At 41.4% G+C, this 18,324-nt stretch overlaps 1 protein-coding gene across 1 annotated transcript in view; it reads left to right on the top strand.

Moving 5' to 3' along the window:
* ift122 (intraflagellar transport 122 homolog (Chlamydomonas)) overlaps positions 1-18,324 on the top strand; it is a 139,422-nt gene that overhangs the window by 17,047 nt on the left and 104,051 nt on the right. Inside the window, exons 5-9 of the mRNA XM_043708443.1 lie at positions 726-802; positions 2,642-2,708; positions 8,849-8,989; positions 9,967-10,042; positions 15,790-15,981. Coding sequence (XP_043564378.1) covers positions 726-802; positions 2,642-2,708; positions 8,849-8,989; positions 9,967-10,042; positions 15,790-15,981 — 553 coding nt within the window. The remainder of the gene's footprint in view (positions 1-725; positions 803-2,641; positions 2,709-8,848; positions 8,990-9,966; positions 10,043-15,789; positions 15,982-18,324) is intronic.

Here is an 18,324-nt window from a genome sequence, read left to right as displayed (position 1 = left end):
AATAGAAACATACAGCAGCTCAGAAGCACCTGTGGACACTTCTTATTTCATGTTTCTCAGAATTAGAGAAGACCCTTTATCATTTAACTTTGCCTTTATTGGAGTTGGAAGGCCATGTCACAGCTGTACAGGACATTGGTTAGGCCACTTTTAGAATGTTGCATGCAATTCTGATCTCCCTGCTATAGGAAGAATGTTGTGAAACTTGAAAGGGTTCAAAAAAGGTTTACAAGGATATTGCCAGGGTTGGAGGGTTTGAGCTACAGGGAGATGCTGAATAGGCTGGGACTATTCTCCCTGGACTGTTGGAGGCTGGGGGATTATGTTATAGAGGTTATTAAAACAATGAGGGGCATGGATAGGGTAAATAGACAAGGTCTTTTCTCCATGGTGGGGGAGTCAAAAATTAGAGGACATAGGTTTAAGGTGACAGGGGAAAGATATAAAAGTGACCTAAGGGGCAACCTTTTCATGCAGAGGGTGGTGCATGTATGGAATGAGCTGCCAGAGGAAGTGGTGGAGGTGGGAACAATTAATTTAAAAGGCATCAGGATGGGGATATGAATAGGAAGGGTATAGTGGTATATGGACCAAATGCTGGCAAATGGGAATAGATTTATTTAGGATATCTGGTTGACATGGATAGGTTGGATGGAAAGGCCTGTTTCTGTGTTGTATATCTCTGTAACTTTATAATTTGCAATAACTGAGTTTATTATTTACAGACATAATGATTCCATTCAGTGCATCGCATACAACCCAGTCACTCACCAACTGGCATCCTGTTCCTCCAGTGACTTTGGTAAGTTGCTCTTTCAATGTTTTTTTAAAATTTAGAAAATTGTTACATTTGTGTTTTTATTATATGTTAATGATTTAATTTAGCTTTATGTAATTTTTTTTTGTTGGAAATAGCAATTTGTCTAATCCAAAGTGAGTGGGCAGAATTAATATATAAATAATCAGGGCAGGTTTTCTTTATTCATTCATAGAATGTAGGTTTCTCTGACTGGGCCAGCATTTATTGCCCATCCTTAATTGCTCTTGAGGGTGAGAGTGACCTGTTGAACCGCTGCAGACATTTGGTGTAGGTACACCCTCAATCTTCTGTTTGGGACGGAGTTTTAGGATTTTGATTGGGGGGGGGAGGGGGGGACTAGGTGGTTAGCACTGCTTCCTCACAACGCCAGTGAGCCGAATTTGATTCCAGCCTCTGGCAAACTGTCTGTGTGGAGTTTGCACATTCTCCCTGTGTCTGCGTGGGTTTTCTCCAGGTGCTCCGGTTTCCTCCCACAGTCCAAAGATGTGCAGATTAGGTGAATTAGCCATGCTAAAATCACCCATAGTGTTCAGGGATGTGTAGATTAGGTGCATTAGTCAGGGGAAATGTAAAGTAATAGAGGAGGGGAATGGGTCTGAGTGGGGTACACTTAGGAGGGCCGGTGTGGACTTGTTGGGCCAAATAGCCTGTTTCCACACTGTAGTGACTCCAAATTCTCTAAATTCTAGTACCTGGTAATATGGTTCCAGGTCAGGATGGTGAGTGGCTTGGAGGGAAACTTGCAGATGGTGACGCTCCTATGTATCTGCTGCTCTTGTCTTTCTAGACAGTAGTGGTCGTGGATTTGGAAGATGCTGTCTAAAAAGTTTAATTTTGATTCTAATCACCCTTTGTCAGTATAGCTGTTCTGCTTTATAAACTGCTTTAAATGATTCTCATTACTGTTCTCCATTGTTGTTTCCCAGTTTTACCAAGTTTTAGACTTTCAAAATAGGCATTTCTGCAGTTTATTATTGAGTCTTTGTCTTTTGCTTCCATCCTTCTCAGGTATTATTTTAAAGTATGTTACTTTAGTGATCGTAATGAGGTCAGCCAGGTGGACGCCAGGTAGAATATGAATTCCCTGATTGGGATACCAGCCTCTAAGGAGTTATTTCATTTGGATTATGTTATTATGGTCATTGTGGCCGAGACGCCCAGTATTTTATTCCTCTATCTGCTTTGGTTCATTCTTCATTTCTGAATTATTCACAAAACTTTCGGGCTTCTTACATACTAATTTAAAAAGGACTCATGTACATATTGTAGGAATTCGATGCCTTTACATCCTTCGTCTACCTTTCAGACCAAGTCATTTTAAATTAGTTGACATCCTCAGTGTCTTCCTATTTAGTGTATACACCCATTCTCAATTTTTCCTTCCAAAGTTCATTCCTTTATGCTTCTTGATATTAAATTACATCTGATACTTTTCTGTCTTTTCCACAAAATTGTCTGTCACTTTCTGAAATCTCAGGTGAATTGGCCATGGTAAATTGCCCATAGTGTTCAGGGATGTGTCGGTTAAGTGCATTAGTCATGGGAAATGTAGAATAATATGGTGGGGGAATGGGTCTGTGTGGGATACTATTCAGAGGGTCGGTGTGGACTTGTTGGGCCGAATGGCCTGTTTCCACACTGTGGGGATTCTATGATTCTCTCAGCCTTCTTTGCTGTTTGCCAGATCCCTGTTTTGAAATGAGTACTGCAGAAAGATTAGAGACAAAAATTTGAGCTCAAAGAATGGTTGAATTAATTTAGAGTCTGTAAAAATTTTGAATTTGATTTACTTTGCCTCTATTTAAAATGAATTAATTGCAGGTTTGTGGTCGCCAGAGCAGAAATCTGTCTCCAAGCACAAAGTCAACAGCAAAATCACCTGCTGCAGGTAATCCAGTCTTTGCTGCTCATATCATTGCTGCCTTTGGCTTTAAACATATTCCCAAAGCTGATTGCAAATTGAGCTTCAGAGTTGTAATTATAAACTGGGTGTCTGCATCTCCTTTGATCCAATTCCATTTAAACACCACAGATCCATCATTCAATTTGCTTATTCTAGACAGTTTTCTTCATTATGGGCTGAAGGATTACTGTGTGCATCTGTAAAGAGAATCACAAATGTATCATACTGTGCAATATCTTTGCTACAGTCACGACTTTAAAAGAAACTGTGTTTATATCAGAGTGATTCAGAAACATTTAATACATTTGTGCGTAGGACATGCATGAACGTCATGATTAGCACATGTATGGTTATAAAAATACATCCAGATTTTAAATAAATTTTCTTGCTTCTTAAATTGGCTAAAATCAGAAACATAGCTGTCATAATCTCACTGGATTGGCATACAGCAAGTTACAGTGTGCAGGGTTCTGCAACTTCTAATGAAGCAAATTTATTCCAGGATCATTGGAGAATCATTCAGCAAAAATTACCTTCAGTTTTAAGATGGTTCTCACTAGGACCAGCACATGAAAATGACAGAGTTTGGACCTTGTCTGGGACTTCTACCTTCCTATCCACCATTGAGAAAAATATATCAGACTTAAAAATAGCATTTTCTGGACCTTTTTAGTCATAGTACTTGAATAATGGTATGCTGACATTGGCCAAGAAACTTGAGAATTACTGCAAGTGTTACAGAAGTCTTTTCACACATTTTTTTTTCATTCAAGGGATGTGACCATTTCTGATGAGGGCAGTGTTTATTGGCCATCCATAAATGACCTGGAGAAAGCAGTGCCTTCTTGAGCTGCTGCAGTCCTTGTTGTATAGGTGCACCCACAGTGTTAGAGAGGAAGTTCCAGGATTTTGACCCACTGACAGTGAAGGACAGGACAATAATTGTAAGTGAAGATGGTGTGTTACTTGGAGCAGAACTTGCAGGTTGTTCATTTTAGAAGGGAGAACAAAAAGGCAGTGTTTTATTTAAATGGAGAAAAACTGCAGAAAGCTGTAACACTGGGGGTGGGGGGGGTAATGTGTACATGAAACACAGACAGCAAGCTCGCACACAGATGCAGCAGGTGTCAGGAAAGCTAATGGTCCTTCTTTCCATTGGGTTGAAGTATGAGTAGGGAAATCTTACTACAACTGTACAAGATGCTGGTGAGATCACATCTGGAGTACTGTAAGTAGTTTTGGTTCTCTTATTTAAGAAAATATATTATTTCATTGAAAGCAGTTCAGAGAAAGTTCACGAGGATGATCTCTGGTATGGAGGGATTGACCTATGAGGAAAGGCTAAACAGATTGGGACTCTACTCATTAGAATTTGAAAGGATGAAAGATGATAAGATTCTTAAGGGGCTGACAGAATAAATGCTGAGAGGATGTTTTCCATCATGGACAAAGTGAGGACTGCAGATGCTGGAGATCAGAGTCGAGAGTGGGATGCTGGAAAAGCACAGCAATTCAGGGCTGTATCCAAGGAGCAGGAGAATTGATGTTTCAGGCAAGAGCCCATCATCTGGCATGGGAGAGTCTGGGACCAGATGGCATAATCTCAGAAGTAGCAGATGCCAACTTAAGACTGAGATGAAGAGGAATTACTTCTCAGAGTGTGACTCTTTGGATCCTCTGGCCGCAGAGAGCTGGGGGGGCCAAGTCCTTGTATATATTCAAGACTGAAATAGATAGATAGATAGATAGATTCATGATTAGTAGAAGAATTAGGAAATGCAGGAATGTGGACTTGAGCCACGATCTTGTTGATTGATAGAGCAGGTAACTCCTACTCCTACTCCTATTTCAGCCATGAGTATGCTGCCCTTATCTTTTTAGCTGGTAGAAGTTTGGATGGTGCTGTTGAAGGAGCCTTTTTGAATTACTGCATCATATCTTTAGATAGTGGTTTTGATCTCCAGCATCTGCAGTTCTTTCAGTTTTTGTAACCGATGAAGTGGACTGCATTGATCTTAATGGTGTTGAACTTCTTGAGTATTGCAATCATCCGATCAAGTGATCCTGACCTGTACCTTGTGGATCATGGAGAAGGCTTTGCATTGTCAGGGTATGACTTACTTGCTGCAAAAGTTTCAGCCTCTGGCAACTATTGTAACTATTGAAAGGATCAAGTCAGTACTTTTCCATGTTGAGCAACACTTGGAGAAAGCACAGAGGTGGCAAGGATGCAGATTTTACATTGGTTGGAGTTTTTGGAGCAGTAGCATCAGTACTGGCCAAGCTGGTTCAGTACTAAAGGACATAACTGCTTCCTAATCTGCTCTACAGCTGGTGCAATGCCAATGACAGTATGGGTAATTAACATAGAAATTGGCCAGGTTGGATTTGTACTGCTATCATATTGCACTATATTGTACTGTAGCCATTGTATTTGTAAAGGTGGTTTGGTTCAGTTTCTGGTCAGTAGTAGCATCCAATATGTTGATAATGGGTGAAATCTATGTTGGCATTGCCAGTGAATATCAAAAGGCAGATTGGATTCTGTTTTGTTTCAAATAGGGGTTCAGTTACATAATTCTTTTTCTTAAAATATATTTTAAGAAGAGGACCAAAACTGCTTACAGTACTCCAGATATGATCTCACCAGTATCTTGTACAGTTGTAGTAAGATTTCCCTACTCTTATACTTCAATCCAATGGAAATAAGGGCCATTAGCTTTCCTGATACCTGCTGCATCTGTGTGCTAGCTGTCTGTGTTTCATGTACACATTCCACACCCCCCCCCACCAAAAGTCCCAATGTGTTACAGCTTTCTGCAGTTTTTCTCCATTTAAATAAGTCTTTTTTGTTCTCCCTTCCAAAATGAACAACCTGCAAGTTTTGCTCCAAGTAACACACCATCTTTACTTACAATTATTGTCCTGTCCTTCACTATCAGTGGGTCAAAATCCTGGAACTTCCTCTCCGACAGCACTGTGGGTGTATCTATACAACAAGGACTGCAGCAGCTCAAGAAGGCACCACCTTCTTCAGATCATTTATGGATGGCCAATAAACACTGGCCTCATCAGAAATGGTCATATCCCATGAATGAAAAAAAATGTGTGAAAAGACTTTTGTAACACTTGCAGTCATTCTCAAGTTTCTTGACTAATGTCGGCATGCCATTGCATCACATATAGACAGGGTGGTTAAAAAAAGCATTTACCACGCTTGCCTTCATTGCTCTGTACTTTGAGTATAGAAGTTGGGAAGTTATGCTGAAGTTGTCTGTCCAGGACATTGGTGGCTCTTCTGAAATACTTCTGGTCGCCCAGTTAGAGGAAAGGTATTATTAAATTGGAGAGGGTTCAGAAGAGACTTAGCAGGATGTTGCCGAATATGGAAGGTTTGAAGCCTTTTATAAAGAAAGACTGAATAGGCTGGGACTTACTTTGCTGAAGCCTAGAAGGTTGAGGGTCAACCTTATAGACGTTTATAAAATCATGAGGGGTATAGATAGAGGTAATGGTAGTTGTCTTTTCCCTAGGATAGGGGATTTCAAGAATAGGGGGCACATTTTTAAGGTGAGAGGAGAGAGATTTTAAAAGGATTTGCATGTGGAATGAACTTCCTGAGGAAGTGCTGGATGTGGGTACATTTACAATGTTTGAAAAACATTTGGGTAAGTACATGAATATGAAAGGTTTGGAGGGATATAGGCCAGGAACAGGTAGTTGGGAGTAGTTTAGTTTTAATGGAGAGAAGGTTATTGATGAAACAGCTGAAGATTTTATCCAAAAATAATGACCTTTGCATTTCAACCATTTCTTAGTAGAGCATGGAGTGAATCAAATTGGTTGAAAACTGTCATGATTTGGAGATGCCGGTGTTGGATTGGGGTGTACAAAGTTAAAAATCACACAACACCAGGTTATAGTCCAACAGGTTTGACTATACCTGTTGGACTATAACCTGGTGTTGTGTGATTTTTAACTTGGTTGAAAACTGGCATCTTTGATTCTGGGAACTTCGAGGAGGCCAGGATTGATCATCCACGCAACATTGCTGACTGAAAGTTGCCCCAAAGAAACTTTGGCCTGCTTTTTTGCACGATTGTCATGCGCTGCTCCATTTTTGAGAGTTGAGGATATTTGTGGAGCTTCCTCCTCCACTGAGGTCTTTAATTATTCACTATCATTCACTGCTGAATGTGATAGGGATACAGAGCTAAGATCTAATCTATTGGTTAGCGATCATTTAGATCTGTCTATTATATGCTGCTTCCACTGTTGGCATGCAGGGGTTCTGTATTGTAGGTTCACCAAAATATTGTTCCTTTTTTTGGTATGCTTCATGGTGCTCCTGGCATGCTCTCCTGCTCATTTCATTCAAGTTTGGTTGATCACTGTTGGTAATGGTAGAATGGAGATTTGCAGGGCCATGAGGTTATGAAATACAATTTAGTTGCTGCTGATGGCCCACAGCTCCCCATGGTTTCCCAATTTGGAAGTGTCAAATCTGTTTGATTTAGCATGATAAATCGATGAAGAGTATCCTCAATGTGAAGGTGAGACTTTGCCTTCACAAGGATTGTGCAGTGGTCACTCTCACTGATACTGTCATTGCCAGGTGTGCATGTCATTTAGGACTTGACCAGTTCAGTCAGTAGTGGTGCTACCAAGCCAACCTTAGTAATTGATGTTGAAGTTCCCCACATAGTGTACATTCTGCATGCTCGCTGTGTGCTTCCTCTAAATGCTGTACTGATTCATTACCAAGGCAGGGTAGAGTGGATGATAGCAAGCAGTAATCAGCAGGCAGTCTCCTTGCCAATGTTTGACCTGATACCACATGACTTGGGTCCAGAGTCAGTGTTAGGAATCCCACGCCAGTCCTGTCAAGATTGTATATCACTAAGCTGGCCACCTCTCTGGGTTTGACCCACCATTGGGACAGGACATAACCTGGGATGCTGATGGTGGGTTCTGGGACACTGCCTATGAGGTATCATTCCATGAAAATGACTGTTAGGCTGTTGTTTCAACAGTTCTAGATGTTAGTAAAGAGGATGTTTATATCTCCAACTGATGTGTGCCATTATTGTTCCAGTGCATGGATCAGCACTAGGTAGTCTATCCATTTTCATTACTTTCATCAGACATTATACTGGTTTGGTACAACTTATTGGCTTGCTACAACTTATTGGCTTGCTAGACCATTTCAGAACACTCATTGATGTGGATCTGGAGTCACATGTCAGCCAGATAAAGTGACGATGGCAGCTCTTCTTTCAGGTATATATATTTAATGGTGGGATCTGCTATGGTGGGAGGTAAGAACAGGGCTTTTACCCGAAACGTCGATTTCGAAGCTCCTTGGATGCTGCCTGAACTGCTGTGCTCTTCCAGCACCACTAATCCAGAATCTGCTATGGTGGGATTTGAACTCATGTTCCCAGAGCAGTGGTTTTTGTCTCTGGACCACTAATTCAAATACACCACTTGGCTTTGCTTTGTATTTGGAAAATGTTGTATTTCAATCGGGCTATCGAGCTTTACTCCTACTTCAAAGGATCTACATGCTGGCTGTGGAGTAGCAGGCAGCTGTAATAGGTACCAGATTATTATATACTAGCCAAATGTCATAGAATCCCTACAGTGTGGAAACAGGCCATTCTGCCTAACAAGTCCACACCAACTCTCTGAACAGCGCTCCACCCAGACTCACCCCCACCCCCCCCAAAATCCCTGTATTTCCTATGGCTAATCCATTTAACCTGCACATCTTTGGATTGTGGGAGGAAACCGGAGCACCTGGAAGAAACCGAAACAGACACAGGGATAATTGTGCAACTCCACACAGCCAGTTGCCCGAGGCTGGAATTGAACTCGGGTCCCTGGTGCTATGAGGCAGCAGTGCTCACCTCTGAGCCACTAAGCCACCAAATGATCCCAGTATGGAACACTACCCATCCAATAGCCTGTATAGATCACAGCATATCCCAGAAGGGGGTCAATGACTTCAAGACAAGATAGAAATCTTTTCAAAATTCAGTAACAGCAGTTTTAAAATGCTATCACTAACTTTGCCCCCTTGAAACTGCTTTCTAAACTTGTTCTTATTTCTGCTTCTTTGCTAGTTGGACAAATGATGGTCAGTATCTGGCCATTAGCCTGTTTAATGGTATTGTCAGCATTCGAAGTAAGAGTGGAGAAGAGAAAGTGAGAATTGAGCGACCTGGTGCTGTCCCAATCTGGTCAATTTGCTGGAATCCATCCAAGTAAGTAATGAAGTGCACTCTAGTGAATTGGAGCAAACCCTTTTCATGCTTTTCAGATGGTTCCTCTTCAAAGCTCAATACCTTGTTTGATTTATATTAATGTGAATTATAGATAGCAAAAACAAAACTTTTTGTTGTGGATTATGCAGGTTACCAGAAATGCCTTTAGATCACAAAGTGGCTTAGTTTAAGATGAATGAGATGAAAATCTTCTTTATTTCCTGGCTATTAGAGGATAAGAAATTGTGTTTGGATAGTCTCAACCAAATGTATCAGTCAATTACACAATTTTTCAGAAGAAAATAAAATCCAGAGTTGAACCCTAATCAGCACTGAGCAGGAAATTTAAACTCAATGATAGTGAATGACATTGAAAATGAGAAAATATTAATGCAGTTTTGAAGTTGTATTTTGTTTATGCAAAGCAGGGAGAACTTTGCTGTCCAATAGTATGTGATGTAACTGAAGTGAGAGCACTTGATATTATCTAAAGGCGACAGGTTGAAAGACAGTTGTCATTTTCAACTGACATGCTTTCTTTTAAGACAGTTCATAAAAAAAGGGAGTTCACACATGAACCCCTTTTTTATTCACAGTACTTCGATTTACCCATTCTACATCCTGACAGTGGATACATTGGGAAAGGAGCAACTGTGCATCCAATGTTTCCCTTCTCTCCTCAGAAATGCTGCAAAACGATTGCAGTGAATATCTCTTCCATACAACCAAATCATTGTCTCCTGTCAGTAACAGTTTAATTCTGTATTTATTTCACAATATTTAAGAATGTCAGATTTAAACATTCTGGAACATTCAAACTTATTTCCTATTTCATCTGAAGTTCAGGTTTGTTGTCTTTCAGAAGGATTTCTTTTTGTGCCTCAATAAATAAGACAAGTGGTTATGGAATAACTCGATCATGAGTCATAGATATTAGTCAGTGAGGTTCTTCTGACTTTTGATTTTGGTTTGTACAGAGATGAACACACAGACATCTTAGCTGTGGCGGACTGGGGGCAGCGACTTTCCTTTTACCAACTGAGTGGGAAACAGGTATGTCTGGGAAGCATTTCTGAAAGAATGCTACAGAGGATGAGTTTTGGAAGTTGCATACATCATTTATGAAAAATAATGTCCCTCTTGACACAGCTCCTATGTCACACTTAGCTGTCATAAATACAAATATACAGCTTTCTTTCCTAGTCAGAAAGTAACATTTAATCAAATGAAATAGATGAAGCATACAGGTTAAGTATCAGTTTAACTACTGAGCCCAGTAAAGGTGTCAAGTCAAGTCGCAGTAGTCTTATCAGACCATAGAGCTGCTGTCTCATTATAGAGAAAGGACTGGTGATAGTTAAACATGAGAGCCAGCACACCTCAGGCAATGTGAGAGGTTGAGAAAGAGAGTCCTTCATCGTAATCTCAGCTGGTGTGGGGATTGAACTCACAGTAAAGGCGTACTGAACTAAGCATTCGCCAGTAAAATCCAGGAATTTGATTAATGGAGGGAAATTTGTTGTTCTTATCTGGACTGACTCCAGACCCACAGTAGCAAGATTGACTCTTAACTATCCTCTGAAATAACATGATAAGTCACTCATTTCAGGTGCATTTAGGGAAAGGCAACAAATGGTGGCCTTACCAGTGACATCTACTTCACATGAAAGAATAAACAAATCTAATGGTGTCTTCTGTTAGTTAAAACTATCCATGCACCAGCAGCTCGAAACAAGAATCATGGCCCAGTTTGTTGAAAATGTGAGTTATAGACTCATACAGCACGGAAACCAATCCATGCCAAACGTAATCCCAAACTAAACTAGTCCCACCTGCCTGTTCCTGGCCCATATCTCTCCAAACCTTTACTATTTGTGTAACTATCCAAATGTCTTTTAATGTTGTAATTGTACTCTCAACCACCGCTTTCTCAGGAAGTTCAGGAAATCACCCTTTTGTTTAAAAAAAATTGCCTCTCATGTCTTTTTTAAGTCTCTGACCTCTCACCTAGTCTTGAAATCTCCCATCCTAGGGAAAAGGCAACTACTATTAACTCTGTACCTCTCATTATTTTATAAACTTTTATCAGATCGCCTCTCAACCCCCTATGCTCCAGTGAAAAATGTCCCAGCCTATCCAACCTTTCTTCATAATTTGAACTTTCCGTACCCGGCAACGTCCTGGTAAATTCTCATAGTAACAGTGGGGTGGAAATAGGGCATTTCAGGCTGAAGTAAACAGGGCATCTTACAACATTTTACAAATCTGACATAACTAAATTAGGGATGAATAAAAACACTAACTTTTAATATAACAACATCTTTTAAAAGGGAAATGAAAGGAGGGAAAGGAAAAATAATGGATCAAGAGAGCAAAATTAACAAAAAAAGAGATTCTTAAAATCTCGCAAGTTCAAACTTGAAATGATGAAGCATAGAAAGTTTATCTTTATTGCAAGAGTTGAGGAGGAATTAGAGTTTAAAATTACATTAAAAGGGCACTTAATTTTGCTGGCAAGTTTGATTAGCAACAAAAACTAGCCCTTAGAAAAAGGCAAAAGATATGGCTTAAGACGAGAGAGAATCAGAGTTGCATGAAAAGTGGCCATTTGGCCCATCGTATTTGTACCAGTTTTTAAGCACCTATCTACTCTAGTACCATTTTCCAGCACTTGGCCTGTAACTTTGCATGCTAAGGCACTTTAAGTGATCGTCTAAATACTTTTTAAATATAAAATTCCACTAGAAGGCATTGTGAGATTTGAACCCAAGTGCAGACCTTGGCAACAAAATCTAGATTTTTAGTACAGTGGCATTATCATTATGCCACAATCTCTCCATCTGGCACAATTCAGATAGCAACTTTTAGTTATTTACATTTGACCATCTGATTAATCTTCACCTGATTTTGCAGTACCATTTGCTCAATAACATCAAGAAATTTCTCTTCCTATTTGTTGGTACACTGAAACAGATGGACAATGTTTTACAGCTATACTCCTGTTCTGAGGACTGGCTAAAACATCTTGAACAGTAAGGCTCCTTCATTTGTTCTAACCATAGTCTAAACTCCGATCTCCCAAGTAGCTTATGATTCCCTCGCAACCCACCAGAGGCTCATTTCCCAGAAGTTTAATTTCACAACCAAGACTTCCAATTGACCCTTCCCTACCCAGAGAACTGAAGCTCACGAGGCAGCAGCATAATGCAAGGTTTGTAGCTCAGGTTGAGGTTTAGCGTATAGGTTTGCTCACTGAGCTGTAGGTTTGATATCCAGATGTTTCATTACCTGGCTAGGTAACATCATCAGTGGCAACCTCCAAGTGCAGCAGCATAATGGTGTACAACTAGCAGAAACAAAGCCATCTGGGAAATCTCAACATAGTCTCCAGAACCAATGTAGTCTCATGGCACCAGATAAAACTTTGGCAAATACTGAGCATGGCAAAATATGAATGTCCATCATGGGCGGCACGGTGGCACAGTGGTTAGCACTGCTGCCTCACAGCGCTAGAGACCCGGGTTCAATTCCCGCCTCAGGCGACTGACTGTGTGGAGTTTGCACGTTCTCCCCGTGTCTGCGTGGGTTTCCTCCGGGTGCTCCGGTTTCCTCCCACAGTCCAAAGATGTGCAGGTCAGGTGAATTGGCCATGCTGAATTGTCTGTAGTGTTAGGTCGGGGGTGAATAGAACATAGAAGAATACAGCGCAGTACAGGCCCTTTGGCCCTCGATGTTGCGCCGATCCAAGCCCACCTAACCTATACTAACCCACTATCCTCCATATACCTATCCAATGCCCGCTTAAATGCCCATAAAGAGGGAGAGTCCACCACTGCTACTGGCAGGGCATTCCATGAACTTACGACTCGCTGAGTGAAGAACCTACCCCTAACTTCAGTCCTATATCTACCCCCCCTTAATTTAAAGCTATGCCCCCTTGTAATACCCGACTCCATACACGGGAAAAGGTTCACACTGTCAACCCTATCTAACCCCCTAATCATCTTGTACACCTCAATCAAGTCACCCCTAAACCTTCTTTTCTCTAATGAAAACAGCCCCAAGTGTCTCAGTCTTTCCTCATACGATCTTCCTTCCATACCAGGCAACATCCTGAATGTGGGGGTGTGGGTGGGTTGCGCTTCGGCGGGTCGGTGTGGACTTGTGGGGCCAAGGGGCCTGTTTCCACACTGTAAGTAATCTAATCTAATCATAAAAAGCACCAGCATTGATCTAGCTGGCTGATTTCTGAAGGCAATATCTGTTGGATCAGGTTGTGGCAGTTTGTTGGGGAGGATCCTACTTTAGCCGAGCAAAGTGATTTACTTGTACACTCACCTTGTGGAGGTGAATTCTTGTTTACACAGAGAATACCCTCAATATCTTTGTGCATGGCAAATGTCCTTCTCAAATAGGAATAATTCAGATTAGATCTAGCTGTTCAAAATCGGGCATTTATAATGAGCTGAGGCTATCAGCAGTGGCATAATTGTATTCCACTACGATATATAACCTGATGGAATGTATATTTCTCAATTTAATTTGGTTTAACAAACATTAACATGTTTAAATTAGGATTAATGTATGTAGGTGTGTGGGCATGTCAGAACCCTGAATGTGCAGCATAGGGAATCAAAAGAGTGCAAACAAGCAACAGTTCTTTCTTGATATGCATGTCCGTACCAATCTTAAAGGAACTCATAGTACAATAAGCTGGTCCGTTGCAGCATACAGAAAATAGAGGGAACACAGAATTGAAGAGCATAGAGAGCATGTCAGAAATATCCTCAGCCATACTTAAAAATGCCAATTTGGTAAAGCATGTTTTAGTTGCAAATTATCCAAATTATCCAAATTAGTGCAATCCACGTGATATCAAGGAACAGTTCATTACACTGGAAATGTAAAAGATATGATCATGATCATATCCCATTTGTCATGCTAAATTATTTATGTGCTCAAGCGCTAAGTTGTTCTAGTACACCTACAGCTCTATCTGCCTCACAAATAGGAAAATGCTCTGTCCACAAAATGTAGGATAATTCAGTTTTGCTGATTAGCATCCATCAGCCTAATCTTAATCATCAGCAAAATGATGGAAGGCACAATCCAGTGCAATCAAGCAGCATTTATTCACCACGATTCAAACTGCCTGCACGCTGAAAGCCAAGGCAGTTTGAATCGTGGTGACCCAAATTTGGACAGAATTGCTGAATTCCAGAGTTTGGGGCACATGGCTGCCCTTGATACAAAAGCAGGCTTTCATCCTTAGGGTCAAGGAGCAAAATTGGAAGTGAAATGAGAATCAAGGAAAAAGCCTACCTTGGTTGGAGTCATACCTAGCACACAAGAAGTTGGTTGTAATTGTTGGTGACTAATCATATTTGTCAAAGCACATCTCTGCAGGAGTTTCTTAGGGTAATATTCTAGGCTCTTTCATTATTGACCTTCCGTCTGTCATACTATCAAATGTGAGATGGTTGGGGATTACGTTTACCGGAATCTTAACTGAACACTTACATAAATACTGTGACTGAAGAGCAAATTGAAATTTCATTGTGACTCAATTCAGTAAAATATTTACAACATCTGCAACAGGCAAGTCAACAGTATTAAGGTGTACTCCCTGGATGAGTACATTTTCTATAACACTTGTCCCATCCACTATCTTAAGCATTCATTCCCTTCACCATTAGTGCAGTGTAGTTGTGGTGTGCACCTTTTATAAAGTGTAATAATACTTCATGGCTTCTTCTGGCAAATCTGCAACCACATGCAACTAGAAGAACAGGAACATCAGATGCATGGGAACAAGACCTTAAAGTGAACACACCATCTTTTGGAAGCTTCCTCATTCATTCATCAAAATCATGGATCTCCTTATGTTACAGTTAGGACGACTCACCACTTGAACTGCAGTTAGTTTATAAGGGCAGCTCACCACCACATTGAGGGCAATTACTGAGGACAGTAGCTGTTGGGCTTGCTAATGATGCCCTTCCTCCATGAATGAACAAAAAGAAAATTACAAATATTTCACTTTATGGTAAATGTCATTTGTCCACACATATTACAAAGCTGCTCCATGCTTTAAAGTACTTCTTTGGCTGTAATTTTCTTTGGGATGTCCTAAAGTTGTGATCGCACGGGGCTGTTAATTGAGAATTACGTAATGGCACTGGAAACTCTAATTCCAGGTTGTGCTGTGCAGTATTAGTTGAACAGGTAACACTTTTTGATTACAAATAGTCGCTTGGTAGTATAGAACTTGGATGTTGCCAAAATAACAGGCACATTGCTGAAGCTTTTCATCTTATATTCATTAGGAAAAACACAAGAATGACCAATTTCAGTCCATCACCACAAAAACCACCCTTTTTCTTCTGCAATAGTATGTTGTTGTTGGTTTGAAATTTAATAAGCTCATATTTGGTCTGAAGAGCACAAGATTAATACCTTTGGCAATGTGTCTTTCCTGCTGGCAATATTCAATTAACTTTTTTTTTATATATAACGGATAGGATCATTTAAAGGTGGTTACAACGCAGGACTTGTACTTCCTCATTCTTGAAAAGTGGTTCTGATAAAGGTAATTTTCATCAGTGGCCATGGACTGTTGGAGTATACTCCTTATTTTAAATTTACAGAACTTTAATTTTCAGAAATTCTTATCAAGGTGGAGCTGTTAGTTACACTTGAAATATTGTTTTCCTGTATATTTAAATTGTTTACAGTTGAAAAACTGTAGCTAATAGAATTGATTACATTTTTGATAATATTGAATTCTATCTCCATTCCAGATTGGAAAAGACAGAGCACTAAACTTTGACCCCTGCTGTGTCAGTTACTTCTCAAAAGGGGAGTATATTGTGATGGGAGGCTCTGATAAACAAGTCTCTTTGTACACAAAGGATGGAGTTCGTCTCGGTAGCATTGGGGAACAGCAATCCTGGGTGTGGACTTGCAGGGTGAAGCCAGACTCCAATTATGTAGTAAGACCTTTTTCAGTTCATCTTCGCTAAATGTAGTCTTTAAGCAGTATTTATAAACCTCCAGCCCTGTCAATATTCTATCATAATAACAATGCTAAATATTTAGTTTTGTTCGTCCAGCAGCATTCATGAGATCATCTATATCTCTATATGTCCTGGGAGAATCATGGATTGAAGACTATTGCCAAAATCTTTGCTTTAACCACAGTATTCATTGAAACCATTGTTTCATTTTCAAGTTCATCCAGTTGCCTAGCAGTGACTTGGAAGCTGGGCTAAGCAACACCAGCTTTACATTGTCTAGTGGCTTTGTAAAGCCTCTAATGTGGAGGTCAGGAAAACATTACCAAGTGTGAGTTGGCAAACCATGATTTTCCATGTGCATGGTCCATATCTGGAACAAGTGTTGACTGTGGTTGGTGTTAGCTACACACAGGGAAATGAGGCTACATGGAGCCTAATATTGGTCCTTAAAAATATTGTGGAGGTGGGAATGAATGAAGTAGGTTTTCAACCATGTTTATTTTGAATGTTGTAATGGAATTGCTACTGTTTGACCCCATGTTGAAAGAATGTTGGCTATTGCTGATCATCATTGTTTACATCCATGTTCACCCACTGTCACCTTCTAACCTGATGACAGCAACAGTCCCATCACCCCCACCCAGCCTAATTGCTGCAATTTCATATTTATCCAATATTGTAGCTGAAATAATACTGTAGAGACCAGACCAGTAAATAAAGTTACCCTTTACTTACATGTGCATAGTACTTGACACAAGTCCGGCTTCATCAGAGCCAGGACTCTGAATGAACACTCTGGAACTCTTGTAATTGTTTAGTTAAAAAAAACAGAGTTTACAGAAAAACAGTTAAGATTTACAGCTGTATACAACAACAATTTTACAAGGGAGAGGAGCAGCAAAGCCCGGCCCCAAACCCTACCGTTCAACCAGTTTACAGGGAAATGAGGACAAACCTCAAATCCCAGTTTCACATATGCCAAGACAGCAACAATGACATTTGTACCTAAAAAGCCAATCCAGTTACATAAAAAAAAAGTGCATACAATACAGACCCAGCAAGCCCCCGTCCCTCCCACCTTCTGACCACTCTAAGGCAGCCCGCCCTTATGCACCTTCCGGCTCGCTGTCCACTCCATGCCCCTTCCAGTTCTCGGTGCGCCCTGACACCTTTTGACCACCTCTAGGACAGCCCGCCCGGGGTGACAGCGCTGAGGACAGCTATCTGCCTTCTGGCTCTCTGTCTGCCCCTAAGTACCATTGGGCTGTCACCCACCCAGATGCGCCGTCCGGCCAGTGGGCTATCCTGGCACACTTTCCAGACACCTCTAGGACAGCCTGTCCCCTTCCCTGAGACAACAGCGTGCAGGGTAGCCCATAAACCTTCCAGATCTCAGCCTGCCCCTACGCACCTTCTGGCTGTCAGCTGCTCTGACACACCTTTCGACCACCTCTAGGACAGCCCGTCCCGATTACCCCTTCTCGGGACGACAGCACTCAGAACGGCCTACCCACCATCTGGCTCTTGGGGCGACTGGCATGAGGGTGGCCTACACACCCTCCAGCTTTCAGGACAGCCTACCAACCTTCAGGTTCACAGGATGGCCTACCCACCCTCCGGTTCTCGGGGTGACAGCTTCCAGGACGACGCATGAACCTCCCAGCTCACAGTAAGGCCTGCCAAACCCAGGGACACACAAGACCGTGCAAGTGATAGACACAACAAACAACACCGTTAATTACCGAAAAACAGAGTCCTTTCTGGTACACAGTCCAAATAGAGTCTTCAAAATATAGAGTCTATTCCCAGGAATGGAGTCCACTCCAGTTTTTGAGGTGCATGGTCCAAAATGGAGTCCACTCCAAACTGCAGAGTCCACCCCTGAAGGCAGCAAATGCACAGCACACAGGTGTTCAGTCTCCATGGAGTCCAGGCCCAGCCTTGAAAAACCAGGCCCACTCACAGGAACACAGTACATTGCACAGGGGTTTGATCCACTCCTGAAGGCAATGTCTTCGCCCAAACCCCAGGATACAGCAAAAAAAAGTGAAGGCATACAAAAAAAAACAAAGGGAACTAGAGTCCAAGGGCTAAGGAGAAAGTGAGGACTGCAGATGCTGGAGACCAGAGTTGAAAAATGTGGTGCTGGAAAAACACAGCAGGCCAGGCAGCGTCCAAGGAGCAGGAGAATCGACGTTTCGGGCATAAGCCCTGCTTCAGGAATGAGGCTGGTGTGCCATGCGGGCTGAGATACAAGATGGGGGGTGGAAATTTGGGGGAGGGGCACTGGGAATACGATAGGTGGAAGGAGGTGAGGGC

Source organism: Chiloscyllium plagiosum, chromosome 18, assembly GCF_004010195.1.
Source record: "Chiloscyllium plagiosum isolate BGI_BamShark_2017 chromosome 18, ASM401019v2, whole genome shotgun sequence".
Taxonomy (NCBI): domain Eukaryota; kingdom Metazoa; phylum Chordata; class Chondrichthyes; order Orectolobiformes; family Hemiscylliidae; genus Chiloscyllium; species Chiloscyllium plagiosum.
The sequence above is the reverse complement of the archived record's forward strand: the minus strand, read 5'-3'. Positions and strand labels throughout refer to the sequence as shown.